This window comes from Rhincodon typus, chromosome 22 (assembly GCF_021869965.1).
Source record: "Rhincodon typus isolate 14 chromosome 22, sRhiTyp1.1, whole genome shotgun sequence".
Lineage (NCBI taxonomy): Eukaryota > Metazoa > Chordata > Chondrichthyes > Orectolobiformes > Rhincodontidae > Rhincodon > Rhincodon typus.
The window spans coordinates 45,668,876-45,688,430 of NC_063353.1; the positions used below are offsets into that span (position 1 = coordinate 45,668,876).

General features: G+C 40.1%; 1 protein-coding gene across 1 annotated transcript in view; it reads left to right on the forward strand.

Annotated features, from left to right (window-relative positions):
• The window catches only part of cdc123 (cell division cycle 123 homolog (S. cerevisiae)), a 29,539-nt gene extending 16,587 nt beyond the window's left edge, over positions 1 to 12,952 (forward strand). The window contains exons 9-13 of the mRNA XM_020522917.2: positions 8 to 130; positions 3,117 to 3,145; positions 6,413 to 6,529; positions 10,630 to 10,767; positions 12,638 to 12,952. Of these exons, the coding sequence (XP_020378506.1) occupies positions 8 to 130; positions 3,117 to 3,145; positions 6,413 to 6,529; positions 10,630 to 10,767; positions 12,638 to 12,679 (449 nt within the window). The 3' untranslated portion in view covers positions 12,680 to 12,952. The remainder of the gene's footprint in view (positions 1 to 7; positions 131 to 3,116; positions 3,146 to 6,412; positions 6,530 to 10,629; positions 10,768 to 12,637) is intronic.
• The last annotated feature ends 6,603 nt before the right edge of the window (positions 12,953 to 19,555 follow it).

Below are 19,555 nucleotides of genomic sequence, written 5' to 3' on the forward strand. Positions count from 1 at the left end.
CTGCCAGGGGTTGCACAAAGAGACCACACGCAGTATTATGATCATGTCTGTAACCAAGCAGCTAATATTCTTGGTTCCATACTGGATTTCTTCAGAAATCAAATACAGTACAAGTTTTTGGATGAAGATTGTAAGTATATTTCATTTCTTTAAAAAGAATATCAAGTTTGTAACAACTGTTTGCATAAATTGATACATGGTAGTCTACCAGCTGAACTGATTTCTGGAATCACTTAGCCCAAGATTGTTTCCTCCTGCCATCATCTATACTTTAAATGCTTCATTAATTCTTACACACCCAGAGTAAGTTTTACATATGATTTTGTTCCTATTCTAACGCACATACGGCCTATAACGCAACAACCATGCTAGACCTGTACCAATAAAATTGCAGTCAGCAACTATTATTGATCCACTGTAATCACTGAAATTCTGATGAGTGCTGAGTAAACTTCCAAGTTATTGAACAGCAATTTCTGAATCCAAGTTACATTAAACTCCTTTATAATGTGTAGAACTTCAAAGTGCTTAATAGAAATTGCATTTTGAAATACAAGAATAAAAATATCTTTATCTTGTGATTTTATCTGTATTTTTGTTTAACTAATATGTTCTTCCTGTAGTATGATTCCCATCTAATAATTGGAAATTGTAAGAAATATTATTCTATGTAATTTTTTTTTTAAAATGTGATGGTGATAAATAACTTACCTGAGTGCAATAATAGAAAGCTTACTGCCATGCAGTCAAATAGTTGCCTCCTGGTATACAAAAGAATGTGTCTTGAATGTTCTTAGGAAAGTTGGCAGTTCTCTTGGGAGGATCCAGCATTGCAGAATGGAGAGAGTAAATCTATTTAAAAATGGCGAGTGAGAACTATTTTGAGAATAACAACTTACGAACTACAGAGAATTTAGGCTCACCTACTCAATCTCCCTTCATAGATCAATCCTCTCATCCTAGGAATCAGTCAGGTATAACAAAAACAGAAATTGTTGGAGAAGCTCAGCGGGTCTGGCGGCATCTGTGAAGAAAAATCAGAGTTAATGTTTTGGGTTGAGTGACCCTTCCTCAGAACAACAGAGGTATATCTAAGTTTCAATCTCTCAGAGACAGGTAAATCTTCCCTTGGATGAAGAGACTCAGATTGTACCCAGTAATGCAGGTCGTAGAGATGTACAGCACAGAAACAGACCCTTTGGTCCAACTCGTCCTTGCTGACCAGATATCCTAAATTAACCTAGTCCCATTTGCCAATATTTGGCCCCTATCCCCTAAATCCTTCCAATTCATGTACCCATTCAGATGCCTTTTAAATGTTGTACCAGCCTCCACCGCTTCCTCTGGCAATTCATTCCATACACACACCATCCTCTGTGTGAAGAAGTTGCCCCTTAAGACCCTTTTAAATCTTTCCCCTCTCACCTTAAACCTATGCCCAATAGTTTTGGTCTCCCCTGCCCTGGGGAAAAGACCTTAACTATTCACTCTATTCATGCCCCTCATGAAGTCACCCCTCAGCCTCCGACGCTCCAGAGAAAATAGCCCTGTATTCTCATCCAGACTTCTTTACTGTGATACCTTGATTCCTTGGCAGTGAAGGCTAACATAGCATTTGCTTTTCTAATTGCATTGTGCACTTACAGGTTAACTTTCTGTAATTGGTATGGAAATGCATCCCGCTCCAGTAAATACCAATGTTCCTCAATCTGTCACCATTAAATAAATGCTACATTTTTCCATTTTACCTATCAAAGTGGATGACTTCACATTTCTGCCCATTATATTCCATCTACCAATTTCTCTCACAACCACTTGACCCATCTAAATTCCTTTCTTCCTCATAACTTTATTTCCCACCAAACTTTGTATCCCCAACAAACCTGGATACATTGCACACTTCCCATCATACAGGTATTGACTAAGTTGTAAATAGCTGAAGCCCCAGCACCGATGCTTATGGACAAGGGTCTAGGCCCGAAACGTCAGCCTCTCTGCTCCTATGATGCTGCTTGGCCTGCTGTGTTCATCCAGCCCTGCACCTTGTTGTCTCGGATTCTCCAGCATCTGCAGTTCCTACTATCTCTCTCATTATAGCCTGCCAACCCAATAATTACCCATTTATACCCACATCTTTATTTGTTTGTTAATCAATCCTTCCGGCATCCTAATATATTACCACAACTGTCATGAGCACAAATTTATTTAACACCCTCGTGTGTAATACATTGTTATGGAAATTGTTATTGAATTTCTTTTGAAAATCCAAATACAATACACTGCATCGAGTAGTTCACCTTGTAAATCTTATCAACTACATCTTCAAACATCTGTAAGAGTTCTCAAATGTGATTTGTCTTTCACAAATCAGTGTTGACTCTGCTCAGTTATATCATGATTTTCTTACAACTGTTTTATAAATTTCCTATTTATGGATAACAATAATTGTCAGGTTAATCCTACTTTGTTCTCTTGCTCTTCCTTGAAGTGTGGGGTTATGTTTGCAAACATCCAATCCGCAGGAACGTTGTAGAATTTAAGGATTTATTATGATTTTGCCTAAGTCAGCGTTCCATACTGACTAGTGAGATAGCTCACTGTCACCTTCAAAAGGACGGTTAGGGATGGGCCACAAATACTGGCCTTGCCAGCAATGGACGACACTACTTTCCAGAAGTCAAGAATGTCATCTCTTAAGTGCAGCTGTTTTAAAGGCTAAGAGATCATTGAACCAGGGCATGCAAACTGAATTCTATCCCCTTTTGAACATCGCGCATGATGTGCTAGTTGAATAGCTAAATGGGGAGCAGATTAGGTTAGAGAGACAGCATCGGTTGTACTTTTTCTGTAATGCAAGCTGAGGAGCTGGGAGTTGCAAAATTGAGTTACTGCAAGGTGAAAGAGTATAGCTTCAGTATGACTAGTGTACATAGGCAGCTCATTGAAGCATTCTGGAAGAGTGAAATCATCCATCACCATCTTGATGTCAGTGCCTCTGCACTTTGGAAAATAGCCTCAATTTGTTTGTCTAGTATTGCTGCATTCTCACAAATGCATTTTTGTTAGTTACTTGTGCATTAGAAAGCTTATCCATGACTCTACATTTCTGTTTACAGTTGTATTTGATGTATACAGAGACAGTCAGGTATGTAATCGCAATGAAATGGTAACAATAATATTTTTATTGTTCTCCGTGTTGAAAATAACATGCCTGTGATGATATTTGGTTCCTTTCCTGAGTGCCTTCCCCAAATCTGGACAAGTGCTTAAGAACTATTTGCAGGCATGCTATCTCACTTGCTCTTGCGCTCTCTCTTGCACTCTCTGTCTCTGTCTCTGTCTCTGTCTCCTCTCTTTTCCTCTCAAGCACCTCCATCGCCACCACCATCTAATGTTGTTTCAATGCTTATTATTGAAGGAAAAGAGGCTTGTTGGAGGAAGATGAAGTGAGTTGATGAGAGCCATAGAGACTGAGGTAGGCTCAAGGGCTTTGAGTGTGGAAGAGTGCAAACCCAATCTTGGGGTATTAGGGTGATCTTGGGGATGGGCTACTGAGTAGTAAAGTATCTTTCGCACAGAGAACGCTGGAGGGAAGATATCGAGGGTGTGTGATGCAGAGTGGGCATGCCGTGATGTAAAATAGAACAAGGAACTGTGGATGCTGGAGATCTGAAACAGAAATTACTGGCAAAACTCGGCAGGTCTAAAAGCATTTGTGGGAAGAAAGCAGAGTTAATGTTTCGAGTCTGGTGACTCATTCTCAGAACTGATAGATGCTAGGAAACATGGTATTTATACTGAAGCCAAAGTTGGGGTGTGGAAGGTGAGCAGAGAGATGGAGATGGACCTCAGACAGAGATAGATAAAAGGGGTAAGTAAACGAGGAGATTATGAAAGAAGAAAAGCTGAATAAGTGATAATTGGAGCTGAGAGTAGAAGAGAATGGGTGACTGTGCTAAAAGCAACCCATGTCATAAGAGGACAGAGTGTGGGATGGATTAAAAAAGAAAGCATGGAAGGATGGATTCAGCTCTAAAGTTATTGAATTCGCTGGTGAGTTCTTGAGGCTGCAGGATCTCCAAGCAGAAAATTAGATTTTGTTCTTTCAACTTACTGAGGTTCTTGGAGAAATAAATAATGCTGGAACTTGTAAAGTGGCTGCATTCATGATACCAGCTGTGCTGGGGCAACCTAACTAGAAAAGTGATTATTTAGGATTTGACATACAACATGTTTTTCTTTTGTTGATGCTCATTCATCTCCCTCACCCACTCCTGAATGCCATTGAGAGACATTTCCCCTGGCAGCATCATCCAAGTTGGGTCAGAGAATTAAGTTTCAACAGGCTGTTGTGTTGTGAGGGGCACTCCAATGCATTATCTAACTGGGACCACAGGATTGCAAACAGAGCTGAAATTCTGGCTAGTTTCCACACCCTCCCTCAGCAAAGGGGCAGCAGGTCATGTTAGTACAGCCAAATCCTGCTCTGCCTGAGGTCAGGCTGGGGAATGAACCTGGGACTTTCTACTTCATAGAAATTGAAATATTTGCACATTAGAGAATTATCAAATCTCCACCTGCCATTATTTAATATTGCCCAGAGCCTCTGAGCTGACATAGAGGCCATTCAAACAGTCTGTTTCCAAGCCTGCAGTCAGTCACCAGAAGATGATATTGAGAAGCATCAGTTGACCCAGTAAACCCCAGCTACAAAAGAAAGCAGTTGAAAATGAGTGATTAATTATGCAACTGTTGTGCTCCTCTTCCTTCTCAAAACATCTATACCTTGCTCCTCAACTTTTAAAACTTAACTCTGCAATGTCTGCAAAAATGCTAACATCCATTGCTGACGTAGGCAGATAGAGCTCCTATATTTTGCTGCCTAAAAAGTTCTTAATCTCAACTGTAAGGAGGTGTTCTCTACTGCAGGAGTAGTCACACTTCAGTGTTAATGGACCATGTGGGTGTAGACTATGATTTATGGACAGCTAGTTAAAATTGTGTTCTTGTTAGTATATCGAGTTGCTGGTTCTAACTGACATTTGGAACAACAAAATTTTTTAAACCTTTCAAGTCCATAAAATTCAAACGGAAAACTATCCTCATGTTGTTATGAAGACACTATTAACTATTGAAAATAAATTTGTATTTCCAGTGACAAGATTTCACATTCAAGGAGTTTACAGTAACAAACACCATAAAAGCAACGTCACCTAAACATTATTTAGTAGGCAACCTGTACAGCAAATTACACAAAAGATATCCCCTTAATTTCCTAACACCAGCAACAATCCCACACAGCATTAATACAATACACTACAGCCTGAAGATTTGTAATCTTTATAGGAATAAGTAGAATGTTACTCCCAGCTTCCAACTGGATGCTTCTCCCTGTTTTTTCCTGAGTCACAACATTCTGTGTCTGTCGGAAGTTGTATTCCTCAGTATTATGAGAATCTCCAAATCAACTTTAGACAGCACAGTCACTCCAGTGACTACCCCTCCTGGCCCAGCCAGGTTCTGTCTCTTCGACAGAGATCACACTCCCACCTGCATTCTACCTGGTGGCTCACAAAGACTACTCTCTTCCTCAATTGTTCTCAGCAGCTGCTGTTTCCATTTTCCCTCCGTGTCCCCCTCTCTTGCTATGAAACTTGCTGTCTCTCGCTGTCTGACCAGGGTGTCTGAATCAGTAAATCTGAGTGTGTGTAAATCTGCCCACAGCAAAGCCAGCTCTTCCTTTCTTTTATATCCATGTGAGAGTTGGCATTTGGATTTCAGTTGGACTCAACTTGCGCCCCCAGTCCCCATGGTAACTGGACTGCATGAGATTATTGCCAGGCAGAACTCTAGAAGGTCACATGCTCCATTTTGCCTTGAATTAAGAGAGGACAGCTTATGAATCCTAATGCCTGGACAAATATTGTTGAGTTAGTAGAGTTTTAAAGGCCGTATTGTAAGTATTCAGGACTGTGGGACTCTAGAGCTGCAGGTTGGACACTGTTGACTCACTGTGCAAGCCTGAATTTCATGGTGGTTCTCGAACTAAGTTATGTGGTAGTTTATTTTGGACCTATGCCCAGCACTAGCCACACCGAGTGTTCACATTCACTAGTGAAGGTCTGAAAGTCAGAGAAACATAGAAACTAGGCCCTTTGAGCCTGCTGCACCATTCAGTATGATTGTGTGTCTGATCCTCTGTCAATGCCATATTCCTGCTTTCTCTCCATACCCCTTGATTTCTTCAGCCCATATTTCTGGAATAAAGTTTCAGCTCATTTGCTTTGCCATTAATTTATGCTTCTATTTCAACTTACCTCAAAAGTATGTTTTACATCATTCTTTCCTCAAAGGTAATTTTTGTTAGTGGAAAATTAACATTTTAAAACCTTTTCTACAATCTATTTTGTAGGGCAAGGTGTGGCTGATCGATTTTAACCCATTTGGAGAAGTGACTGACTCTCTGCTTTTCAGTTGGGAAGAGTTGACATCTGGACAGACCATCAGTAAAGGGGACCTTAAGGATCCAGTAAGAGTTCTGAGCAATTTAGTGGAATTTATTCATTGATTTAGTACATTTTTGTGAGATTCGCCTATTAACAACTGCAGGTTACACTGATCAATGTAATTGCGGCTCTTTGTTCCCTAGCTCTAACCAAATAACCTTGCACTTCGTTCCCTTGGCCGTTTAATTTCTCCTGCCTTGCACCCTCTCATTCCTCATTCCTTCTGTTCTTTTTTTCACACCAAGCTGAGCTTCTAGACTCCATTACCAAGGCAACCTACTTCTACATCTGCATCATTAACTCATCTGTGCCTTTGTTTCATCTCATTTGCCACTGAAACCTTTATTTGTGCCTTTGCTACCTCTGGACTCAACTATTCCAATGCTCTCCTCAGTAACTGCACACCTTGCACTTTCTGTAAGCTTCAACTCATCTAAAAGTCCACCACCTGCCCAGGACTGCCTTGTTTTTTTTTTCAAAATAGTCTCCTTGTATTTTAAATTCTTTCAATGCCTCACTCCTGCCAATTTCTGTAACTTCTTCCAGATCTACAACCTTCAGATCCCTGGGTCTTCCCAAATATACATTCTTATATGTCCCTGATTTTTATCACATTGGCAGTTGTCTTCTGCCTCCTAAAGCCTATAGTTTCCTCTAATTTGCTTTTAATTGCATCATATTATCATAACCTCTTTGACCAAGGTTTTGGTTGTTTTGTTTCAATATTTATTTATACGACTCAGTATTGGGTTTTTCATTTGATAACGTTCCTGAGAAATACCTTGGGCCTGTTTTGTTATGTTAAATACAAGTTCCTGTTTTGTTTTCTATGTTCAGGATAGCAATAAATGGAGAATTCCAGACATTTGCCACAGAAACGACGTAGAAAAGGGCAGTGTGTCCAAGTCAATATGATGTGTGATGTGGAGGGGAACCTTTGCTGGTGACCCCGTCAGTTCACGGCTCTTTTCAATCTTTGTTAAAGCAGCCCTATGGGCAGTCAGTTCTCATTCTGCCTAGAATGTGAAGGCAACTCAGTAGATCAATTGACCCAAAATCAGAATTACGCAGCACAGAACAGATCCTTCGGTCCAACTCGTCCTTGCCGACCAGATATCCTAAATTAATCTAGTCCCATTTGCCAGCATTTGGCCCATATCCCTTTAAACCCTTCCTATTTTTGTACCACTCTGGATGCCTTTTAAATGTTTGTATTGTACCAGCATCCACCACCACCTCTGGCAGCTCATTCTATACATGCACCACCCTCTGCGTGAAAAAGTTGCCCCTTCGGTCCCTTTTAAATGTTTCCTCTCTCACCTTAAACCAATGCCGTCTAGTTTAGGACTCCCCGACCCTGGGGAGATGACCTTGACTGTTCATCCTCTCCATGCCCCTCATGATTTTATAAACCTCTATAAGGTCACCCCTCAGCCTCCAATGCTCCAGGGATAATAGCCTCAGCCCATTGATTGAACTGATTGTTTTGTATAACATTTCTCTCAACAACTGGACATCTCAAAGTTCTCCCCACCAAATGCCATACTTGTGAACTATTGCCACTATTGTAAGTGGGAAATATGGCAGCCAATTTTGTGCACAACAACTCCTACAAACTGCAATGTGATAACGATCAGTTAATCTGTTTTTGTTGTTAATTGAGGGCCAGAACAATAGGGATAACTGTCCTGAGACAACAAGGTGCAGAGCTGGATGAACACAGCAGGCCAAGCAGCATCGTAGGAGCAGGAAGGCTGACATTTCGGGCCTAGACCCTTCATCAGAAATGGGGGAGCGGAAGGGGGTTCTGAAATAAATAGGGAGAGAGGCGGAGGCGGAGGCGGATAGAAGATGGATAGAGGAGAAGATAGGTGGAGAGGAAACAGACAGGTCAAAGAGGCGGGGATGGAGCCAGTAAAGGTGAATGTAGGTGGGGAGGGAGGACAGACAGGTCAAGGGGGTGGGATGAGGTTAGTCGGTAGGAGATGGGGGTGCGGCTTGAGGTGGGAGGAGGGGATAGGTGGGAGGAAGAACAGGTTAGGGAGGTGGGGACGAGCTGGGCTGGTTTTGGGATGCGGTAGTGGGAGGGGAGATTTTGAAGCTTGTGAAATCCACATTGATACCATTGGGCAGCAGGGTTCCCAAGCGGAATATGAGTTGCTGTTCCTGCAACCTTCGGGTGGCATCGTGGCACTGCAGGAGGCCCAGGATGGACATGTCGTCTGAGGAATGGGAGGGGGAGTTGAAATGGTTCGCGACTGGGAGGTGCAGTTGTTTATTGCGAACCGAGCGTAGGTGTTCTGCAAAGCGGTCCCCAAGCCTCCGCTTGGTTTCCCCGATGTAGAGGAGGCCACAACGGGTACAGCGGATGCAGTGTACCACACTAGCAGATGTGCAGGTGAGCATCTGCTTGATGTGTAAAGTCTTCTTGGGGCCTGGGATGGGCGTGAGGAGGGAGGTGTAGGGGCAGGTGTAACGCTTCCTGCAGTTGCAGGGAACAGTGCCGGGTGTGGAGGGGCTGGAGCGGACAAGGGAGTCACGGAGAGAGTGGTCCCTCCGGAAAGCAGGTAAGGGTGGGGAGGGAAGAATGTCTTTGGTGGTGGGGTCGGATTGTGGATGGCGGAAGTGTTGGAAGATGATGCGTTGGATCTGGAGGTTGGTGGGATGGTACGTGAGGATGAGGGGGATTCTTTTTTGGTTGTTATTGCGGGGACGGGGTGTGAGGGATGAGTTGCGGGAAATGAGGGAGACACGGTCGAGGGCGTTCTCGACCACCGAGGGGGGTAAGTTGTGGTCCTTGAAGAACAAGGACACCTGAGATGTACGGGAGTGGAATGCCTCATCCTGGGAGCAGATGCGGCGGAGGCAAAGGAATTGGAAATAGGGGATGGCATTTTTGCAGGAAGGTGGGTGGGAGGAGATGTATTCTAGGTAGCTGTGGGAGTCGGTGGGCTTGAAACGGATATCGGTTTCTAGGTGGTTGCCCTTGACCTGTCCGTCCTCCCTGGACTGACCTATCTCCTCCCTACCTCCCCACCTACACTCACCTTTACTGGCTCCATCCCCGCCTCTTTGACCTGTCTGTTTCCTCTCCACCTATCTTCTCCTCTATCCATCTTCTATGCGCCTCCCCCTCTCTCCCTATTTATTTCAGAACCCCCTTCCCCTCCCCCATTTCTGATGAAGGGTCTCGGCCCGAAACGCCAGCTTTCCTGCTCCTACGATGCTGCTTGGCCTGCTGTGTTCATCCAGCTCTGCACCTTGTTGTCTCAGATTCTTCAGCATCTGCAGTTCCTACTATCTGGGATAACTGCCCTGCTCTTTTTCAATAAATAGCATAATAAATCATTTACATCAACCCAAGCAGGGCCAGATTGGGACTTTGGTGGAGCATCTCACCTGTATGGTGGCACCTCCTGCAGTGAAGGGCTCCCATTGAACTGCATGGAGTGTCAGCCTTAACATTTATGCTGAAGCCCTGGAGTGGGACTTGAACTTGGAATCTTGTGACTCAGGCAAAAGAGTGCAGCCACTGAACCACAGCTAATTGTGTTTGGAGGGAATTGGTTCAAATTAAAATTGAAACTGAATCAAAATGCACATAACAATTATGATTCTTCCTCATCCTTCCTACCATTTTGTTAACTTCACTGGAATATTTTTACAATCAAGGTGCAATATTTTAACACATTTTGCTTTCCAAGTAGTTGTGTGTTCTGTTGTGTATCATTGAGCTCCAGCCGATAACCTAATTACTAAACAAGACTTTGGTTAGTTGATTTCATCTTTTAGCTGCTGAGCGTTTTTTGTTTTTGCCTATGTTTTGTGAATAAATTATTTTGAATAAAAGCAAAATACTGCGGATGCTGGAAATCTGAAACAAACAGGGAGCATGCTGGAGAAACTCGGATCTAGCAGTATCTGTGGAGAGAGAAACAGTTAACATTTCATGTTCAGTCTGACTCTACTTTGAAGAACATTTAACGCAGCTTTTCTCTCCACAGATACTGCCAGACTTGCTGAGTTTCTTCAGAAATTCTTTTGGGCTAGTTTGTTTTTTTTCCTGCACGCTGCATTTATCTATGGTTCCTGATTTGATTTGGTGGTTTACTATCATTCCTAGGACTCACCAGCCTTTCGCTATATCACAAGTGAAATGACTGTACAGCCCAGTCCCTATTTAAGTTATCGGCTGCCAAAAGATTTTGTGGATCTGTCACGAGGGGAAGATGCACACAAACTAATTGATTTTCTTAAACTGGTAAGCTAAATTTAGAACTGTTTGACTGATTCTTTTATAACTGAACTAAACTATAATATATAAAAAGTAAGTTACAAGAAAAACTAGATTCTAATTTAACTCTTGCGGTCAGAATAAAATATTATTTGATTTCTTCCGCAAAATGAATGGGCCAGGATATTGGCAGGTTGTCACTTTAGTGGTAAAAGGTAAATATCCTCAAGTCAAAAGATATGAATTTATATTTCAGCTCTGTGCATGATTTTTGAACATGATTTTGTTAGTCCTATGTAAGGCTGCTAGTTGCAGCAATACCTTGCACCAGATTATACCTTCAGGGGAATAGTTAGAGCATTTGGTTTGGGCTGCGGAAATTCCAAAGCGAACACGGTGACGTTAGGGGGAAATGAGGCAATATTGTTGATGCAAATCATTCCACTCTCTTGGGCCAAAGGAACAACAATGTAGACTAGTGAAGGAAGTTAGTAAATTGAGAAGAGAAAAGATGTAAAATTAGCAACTGTTTGTTGACAAGACTTATTCATTTAGAATTCTGTTTATTTAACACTTGATTTTGCACAGTGGACTCCATAAGCTACCAACTTGTAACAGCTGTCGATAAATTCACTGTGTGCAAACTATCATTTGATCAGAAAATCTGGCATTAGTATGCGGGAAGTTCAGAGTAGACACAGAATAGAAGCTATACTGATTTGAGAGGTGCATGAACAACATGAAGTCTCAGAAAAGGCATAGTTAAATGCTTCCTTTTAATGCAAACTAAGGACAGTGACAATTTGCTATTTTTAATGATATCAATTTACACTGATTTCCAGTTTGACAAAGTTTATTTAAATACTTACTTTAAAATTACTTCAGCAAAATGCTTCCAGGTGGAAATCTAGTTAAAGTTTGGAATTGTCTTTATTCCTTTACTGTTTCAGAGTTTGTGACAGTGCAATGATCACTTGAAGTCCTTTTTCCTCAATAAACCTCATTAGATTCTCTGTGTCAGTCTGTTGGGTGGTGGAAAATGTCAAAGGCTGAAAGATTTGAAGTGATTCTTCACAATTTTCCTTTAAATATTATTGAAAAATCTGTGATTGAGGACCAAGTACAGATACTGGAATAAGCTTTTCATTAAAAGCAGTTAAATTGCTAACTCCTCTCTAGCTTGTTAACAAAAAGTCACAAAACAAGATAAAATGCAGTATTTTGTGAAGGAGAATGACATAGCTCCAGTTTGAATCTTTTGTTTCTAATCATACAGGAAGTGAAGGGGAAGGGGGTGGGCCATGTATCTTTCTACATTTTCTTTTATCGGGATCAGATTTGACCAGAGAATTCTGGACTGACAGAACCATCACGGAAACACATCCAGTGTAGTTCCCTGCAGCAAAGTATTGCTCTTGCTTTGAGATGCAGAAGAAAAACAAAATGTACTGGAGTCCCACCTAATCATAAGACAATGAATCATACTGTGTGCCTGCTATTCCATCAGAATTAATTGGCTGATTCCATGAAAATGTAATCTAGCCTTTTAGGTTTAAAAACACCCTGCAATTTAATGAGCATGATTAACTCTTTTGCTTATAGTGCCCACTCCGAGAGATTTTACTTCATGGAGACTCTAGAAGTTGAAGTTGAAGCTAAAGCTAAATGCTAGTCCAACCAGTAGAAAAGGAGGAGGAATACCAACAAGTTATCTGTGGCCTACTGGACAAATCTCTAGGCAGTAGCTTTAAAAAGTCACTTATGACTTGGTGGCATGTTTATCTTCACTCTGGAGGTTAATATTTTGGAGAGACCTAATAGAGAGGGAAGAAAAATACAATGTGTAAAAAGAAATCTTATTTACAGTTACAATTCTTATCTTCTTCTCCACCATTAGACAAGAAGTCAAGAACCAGAAAGTTCAGATGAAGAGGGATAAGATGTTTTACAGCAACAATCTTCACAGGATAAATGCAAAGCAAATGAAAGACTTGATGTGGACTTCATTTGAGTTTCTCGGTATATATTGACTGAGAAAATTTGAAAAGTTGCCTGGTTTCATCTAGTAAAAGAGACTGATGTAACATTATTGTAAAAATTAAGAAATAAATTGAACAAACTGTAGAATAACTCTAAATGATAACCATGTGTTATTGAATAAGTCTGCATATCTATAATAAATTTCTGTAAAATAAAATTTTATAAATTTGAATGAATTCAGTTGTGTTTGAAGTTGTAATAAATTGGTGCACTTGACATTTGCTAAATAGACCTAGAAAAATATGTGGAATGCAGCAAAATTTTCCATGTGGTAGTTTATTGTGTAAGCAAAGGAAAGTCAGTTCAGAACAATGTTTGCTGCATTTCAAAATGTGATTCATTGTATAAAATGCTTTATGTAATTTGCACAGAATGCACTAAGTAGATTCTGCTATTACAGCCTGTGGAATTGGGAATTACAAAACTGCGTCTTTCAAAAAAATGCATGAATGTGTATTTGTGCCCATTTGTGACATTTATAAACTGCTAACATTTTCAGATACAAAGGTATTCTGCACTTTGAAATAATTTATTTAATATTGACATTAGTAGTAGGAAATATAGATGTAATGCATACCTTTCAAAATATTTTGCAATAGCTTAAAGAATGATGCCATAAGATAATAAATAACAGGGGGAAGAGGATACTTGGAGAATTCTGTAAGTCCCCTAACAGTAGCTGTACAGTAGTTCAGAATAAAAGGAGAGTTAATGAGGGCATGAAAAAACACAGTACGTTAATGGGAGACTTTTTAATTTTCATGTTGATCGGGGAAGTCAGATTGGCAAAGGGAGCCATGAGAAATAATTCAGACAATGTACTTGGGATAGTCCCTAGAACAATATACAAAAACAGAAGTTGCTGGAAAAGCTCAGCAGGTCTGGCAGCGTCTGTGAAGAAGAAAAAAAAAATCAGAGTTAACGTTTCAGGTCCAGTGACCCGCTGAGGAAGGGTCATATGACCCAAAACGTTAACTCTGATTTTTTTTTTTCTTCACAGATGCAGCCAGACCTGCTGAGCTTTTCCAGCAACTTCTGTTTTTGTTCCTGATTTACACTATCCGCAGTTCTTTCGGTTTTCCCTGGAACAACATGTTTTGGATATGACCGAGATCAGGCTATTTTGGATCTGGTGATGTGTATTGAGGTAATTTTAAAAATGATCACAACGAGAAAAAGTCCCTTAGAAATCAACGGCCTTAACATGGTGGAATTTTGTATTCAATTTGAGAGGGAGAAACTTTGGATATAAAGAAGGATTTTAGGGAGGGTATAAGCTAGTAATAGTTAACCGGGAAGTTAGGGGTAGCATCAAATGAAAGAAAAACACATACAGTGTGGTAAGGATTAATGGCAAGGGGAAATCATATCTGCCAAATTTTCTATACTTTTTTGAGTAGTTAAGAAGTTGGATGGATGTAGTGTATTTGGATTTCGGGAAGGTGTTTGATAAGGTGCCACACTTAAGGCAACTTAGCAAGGTAAGAGCCTGTCCCCCTGGAGGCAGTATATTAGCATGGATGAGGGTTGGCTAAATAATAAATAAAAACAGTTGGGATAAGGGGGACATTTTCAGGATGACAATCTGTAACTAGGCTATTTTTCCCTGGAGCGTCAGAGGCTGAAGGTGACCTTTATAGTCGTTTATAAAATCATGAGGGGCATGGATAGGGTGAATAGCCAAGGTCTTTTCTCCAGGATAGGGGAGTCCAAAACTAGAGGGCATAAATTTAAACCAAGAGGGGAAAGATTTAAAAGCAATCTAAGGAGTAACCTTTTCTTGCAAAGGGTGTTGCCTGTGTGGAATGAACTGCCAGAAGAAGTGGTGAAGGCTGGTACAATTACAACATTTAAAAGGCGTCTGGATGGGTACATGAATAGGAAGGGTTTAGAGGGATATGGGCCAAATGCTGGCAAATGGGACTTGATTAAGTTAGGATATCTGGTCGGCATGGACAAATTGGACCAAAAGGTCTGTTTCCATGCTCTACATCTCAATGACTAATGGAATGCTACAAAAATCAGCGTTGAGGTCACAATTATTTGCAATATATTTAATGACTTGGATGTGAATGTACCACAGCCAAGTTTGTGCATGACAAAAATAAATGGGAAGGCAAGATGAGGATTGCGCAAAGAGTCTGCAGTTGGATAGAGTTAAGTGTTAAGTGAGTGGTCAAATTTTAGGAAATATTTTGTGGGAAAATGTGAGTTTATGTGTTTGGAAGAAAACAGAAGCTGAATATTATTTAAATAGAGAAAGGCTGCAGAAAGCTACAGCAAAAAGATTTGGGTGTCATCGTGCAGAAATCACATGAAGCTAGCATCTAAGTTCAGCAAGTAATTGGGAAGGCAAATGGAATGTTGCCCACTATTTCAAAGGGAATGGAGTATAAAAATAGGGATGTGCTGCCAAAGTTATAAAAGGCACTTGTGAGAACACAGCTGGAATTTTGCGAACAGTTTTGTGTCTCTTGTTAAAGGAAATACATCCTGTCACTGGGTGCAATCCAGAGAAGGTTCTGTAGATTGATGCTGGATATGGGGTCTTTCATGAGGAAAAGCTGTCTAGTTTGGGCCTGTGGTCATCAGAGTTTGAAAGAATGAGAGGTGACCTTATTGAAACATTAAGGATTCTTAAGGGACTTGACAAGGTAGATGTGGATAAGTTGTTTCCCCTTGTGGGAGCATTTAGGACCAGAGGGCATGATTTCTGAGTAGGAGGTCACCTAATTAGAACAGAATGAGGAAGAATTTCTTCTCTCAGAACGTAGGGAATCTGTTGAGTTCTTTAAAAGAAAAGGCTGTAAAGGCAGGGTCATTAAGTATTTCAAGGCTCAGTTAGATTTTTAAACAATAAGAGGAATTGAGGAATATAGGGGAAAAGGCAGGAAAGTGGAGTTGATTGTCGGCTCAGCCAAGATCTCATTGAATGGCAGAGCAGACTTAATGGTCTACCCCTGCTCCAACATCTTATTGATGATGCTGAGATGGTTAAACGTTCTGCAATTTTACTGGATATCCTTTATGGATTAAAAATATTTATGAAGAGATTCCAGCTAGTCATTTGGGTAAGTAAGATGGAGCCTGTAATGCGTTACATCTTGTGTCAAGATGATGCTTAAGCATCTAAATATCGTCTTTCTTATCCTGTGCTGGTTAATCTATGGGGAGGCAATGGCCTAGTGGTATTATCGCTGAACTATTAATCCAGAGACCCAGATAACGCATTGGGGACCCAGATTTGAATCCATGGCAGATGATGGAATTTGAATTCAATAAAATATCCGGAATTAAGAATCTAATGATGACCTTGAATCCATTGCTGATTGTTGGGAAAAATGCATCTGGTTCACTAATGTCTTTTTGGGAAGGAAACTGCCTTCCTTACCTGGTCTGGCCGAGATGTGACTCCAGACCACAGCAATGTGGTTGACTCTTAACTGCCCTCTGGGCAATTAGGGATGGGCAATAAATGCTGCCTAGCCAGCGACACCCTCATCCCGTGAATGAATAAAGAAAAAAAATCCCCTTAGACAGTGTCTGAAATGTACTTAAATAAAAGCAAAATCCAGTAGGTAATGGAAATCGGAATAAAAATACAGAGCAAATACTGGAGAAACTCAGCAGACGTCGCAACTTCTATAGAGAGAAAAACAATATTAACATTTCAAGTCTGGCATGATTTCCTCAGAACTGAAAACGTCATATCTTACTCGAAATGTTAGTTCTGTTTCTCTTTCCACAGATGCTGCCAAACCTATTGTATTTCTCCAACATTTTCTGTGTTTTTTTTTCTGAAATATACATGTATTCATTTTAAAGTTAGAACACAATTTAATTTAAACCTCACGTTAATCTATAGATTTGTTTTATTTACTGCTGTGATTATAACCTGAGTCTCCCTACTAACGTTTCGACCTATCCTCAGATATTCCCACAATTTTAAATGAATGTCTTCCATAGGCAATATTTGAATTAGAATGTTTGATGACCACAATTAAACTACCTCATACAGGTTTTCAATTTTATATTCCTGTTTGTACTTGAAATTATTCACGTTTGTGTCAGATGTATTTTATAGACTAAGGCACATGACCCAACTATTACATTCAGGTTTAAAAAGTAGAATGACACCTGTAGTGATTGTAAAGAGGTCAGCCAGGTGGATCTCATAGAATATGAATTCCCTGATTGGGGCTGTTAACACGGTCCAATCAGGGAGCCCGGACTGACACACATAAACAGGAGTACCAGGGTTCTGCTCATTCTAGGAGCTGGTTCTGAACTATCTGAGTCAGTGTCATGTGCTATGCACGTGCAAATAAAGGGTAGTTTGGTCATGGGATACCAGCCTTCATTGAGTTACTTCAACAGAAACGGATTTGAACTATGTTATTGCATTGTGTCAATAAAGCTAGGAAGAGCAAGGATTGTTTGTCCCTGAAGGGATTTCCTTATTCTTCTAGAATTGATTGCAAAATTAACAATTGTAAAATAAAATTCTCATAACCTTTTTCTCCAAAATGCATCCGCAGAATTTTTAAAATATTTGTTCATGGGATCTGAGTGTTGCTGGCTAGGTCTTGTGCCTGTTACCCTCCTTCAAGGTGGTAGAGATCATGGATTTGGATGGTGCAACTGAAGAAGGAATGACGAGTCGCATTTTGGAGATTCTGCACTGCTTCCTGTGTGTGTCGGTGGTGGAGGGAGTGAATGTTATTGGATCGAGTGCCAATCAACCAGTGCATTCAAATAGATTGTTTAAAATGTTGGTTCGGCACCTGCCATAAAAGATTGCTATCAAAAATAATTCCTGTCATATCTGTTTACTAAAATATTGAAATTACTATGATCTGTAACTTGAAATGTGGCATATTTTTGACAACCATTTAAACCAAATGGAGTATTACTAATTATTTTCTTGTGTTAATCTTATTTATTTGTTCTTCATCTTTGTGTCAGATATATTTTATAGACTAAGAATCATAACCCTTTTTTTCACGGCTACATTTTGATTTGTAGATATTTTAAGATAAATAATGCAAACGAAATCATTAAATGGTTGTATAAAACACATCAGTCCACTCTAGCTAATGGCTGGTTTTGTTGTAATTTATTGGGAACTTCTAGAAGTTGTGATGGCTTAATTTACTCTGAATTGCTTATCTCAAAGCCAGAAATATAGTTTTTGTTTAAAAAGTGCTGCAGTCGTTGTCTGGTATGTTTATAAATGAAATAAAACATTATTTTCATCCACTTGGGGGAGCTCAGGCTTCAATATAACTTGAGTCTTATTCACCTTTCGGCTTTGTGTTCAGTACTATGTACAAGAGACGTAGGACAAATAATTCCCGCAACTGTTACTATTAACTTTTTGTGTAGAGAGGCAGGGAAAACGAAAAAAAAACATATAATTACAACTTTTTAGGGAGTGAACTGTCTGAAGTAACATTATTAGCAATTTGCAGATATTAATCTGTGGAAATTTTTGCCCATTGGTTTGCTAGCTTGTATATAGCTGAAAGATATATACAAGTAGCACTGAGCACATTTGCAAAATAATATTTACCTACATTTACCCTCTTTTAGAAACTGTCTTCACTGAATGGATCCTTTACACTTGTCATTGTTTACAGCGATGAAGAGGAGAAAACATAGGAACAGGAGTAGGCCATTCAGCCCCTCAAGCCTGTTCTGCCATTCAGTGAGATTATGGCTGATCTAAGGCCTAACTCCATACATTTACCTTTGGTCATTATTCCTTGCTGAATAAAAATGTATCTATCTCAGATTTAAAATTAACTAATGATCCCGCACATGGAAAACGTGGAAAGAGTCACAGCACAGAAGGAGGCCATTCAGCCCACCAGGTCAGGGTGAGATGATAGAAATGGTTATCCAGCTTAATATTATCTTCCAGCACCTGGTCTGTAGCTCTGAAAGTTACAGCACCTCAAATACATGTCCCAGGGTTTCTTAAATGTGTTGAGAGTTTCTGCTATTACCATCCTTCCAGGCCATGAATGCCATGACCCTTTGGGTGAAAACAAAATTTCTGATAATACCTGATCCTTCTAAATACTATGGGCCCTGGTAATGGATCAATGCTAACAAAATTGTCTCTCTAACCCACTGTAATTAGACATCTCATAATTTTTATACCCCAATTAAAACTCCCCTCAGCCCCTTTGGATTGAACCAATCCCAGTATATCCAGACTTTCCTCATAGTAACATTCTCATGTTCTGACATTATCCCTTTAAATCTCCTTTGTGTTATTTCAATGTGATCAAATCCTTTCTGTAAAGTAGTGACCAGAACTCTACCCAGTATGCTAACTGTACCATTTATAACTTGTTTTTAGTATAATTCTCACATCGTCTACTCCCCTTATACCTGAGGTCTTGCCAAATCAACTTGTAACTATAAATAACTTATAATTGGAAAAACATACAAGTTATAGCTAATGACACTTGTCAAATAGTGCATTGTTGCACAAAAACAAAATAGGACATCGTTTCAGCTCCCACTGTATATTCCTTTACTCAAGGTCTTGGCTGGATCGTTAAGTCAAGAGCAAGAGAAAAGAGAAGAAACCTGAGTGCTGTTCTGCACATGCTAATAGATATTCACAATAAAAATACTTCATGTACAATCCTGTCAGCTCAGCGACTGCACAAGACTGGAGAAAAGTGAAGTAAATATGGCAGGAGATGTTGAAAAGGATAGAATCAACACTTCATGAATATGCTCAATTAGAAATGTGCAGATG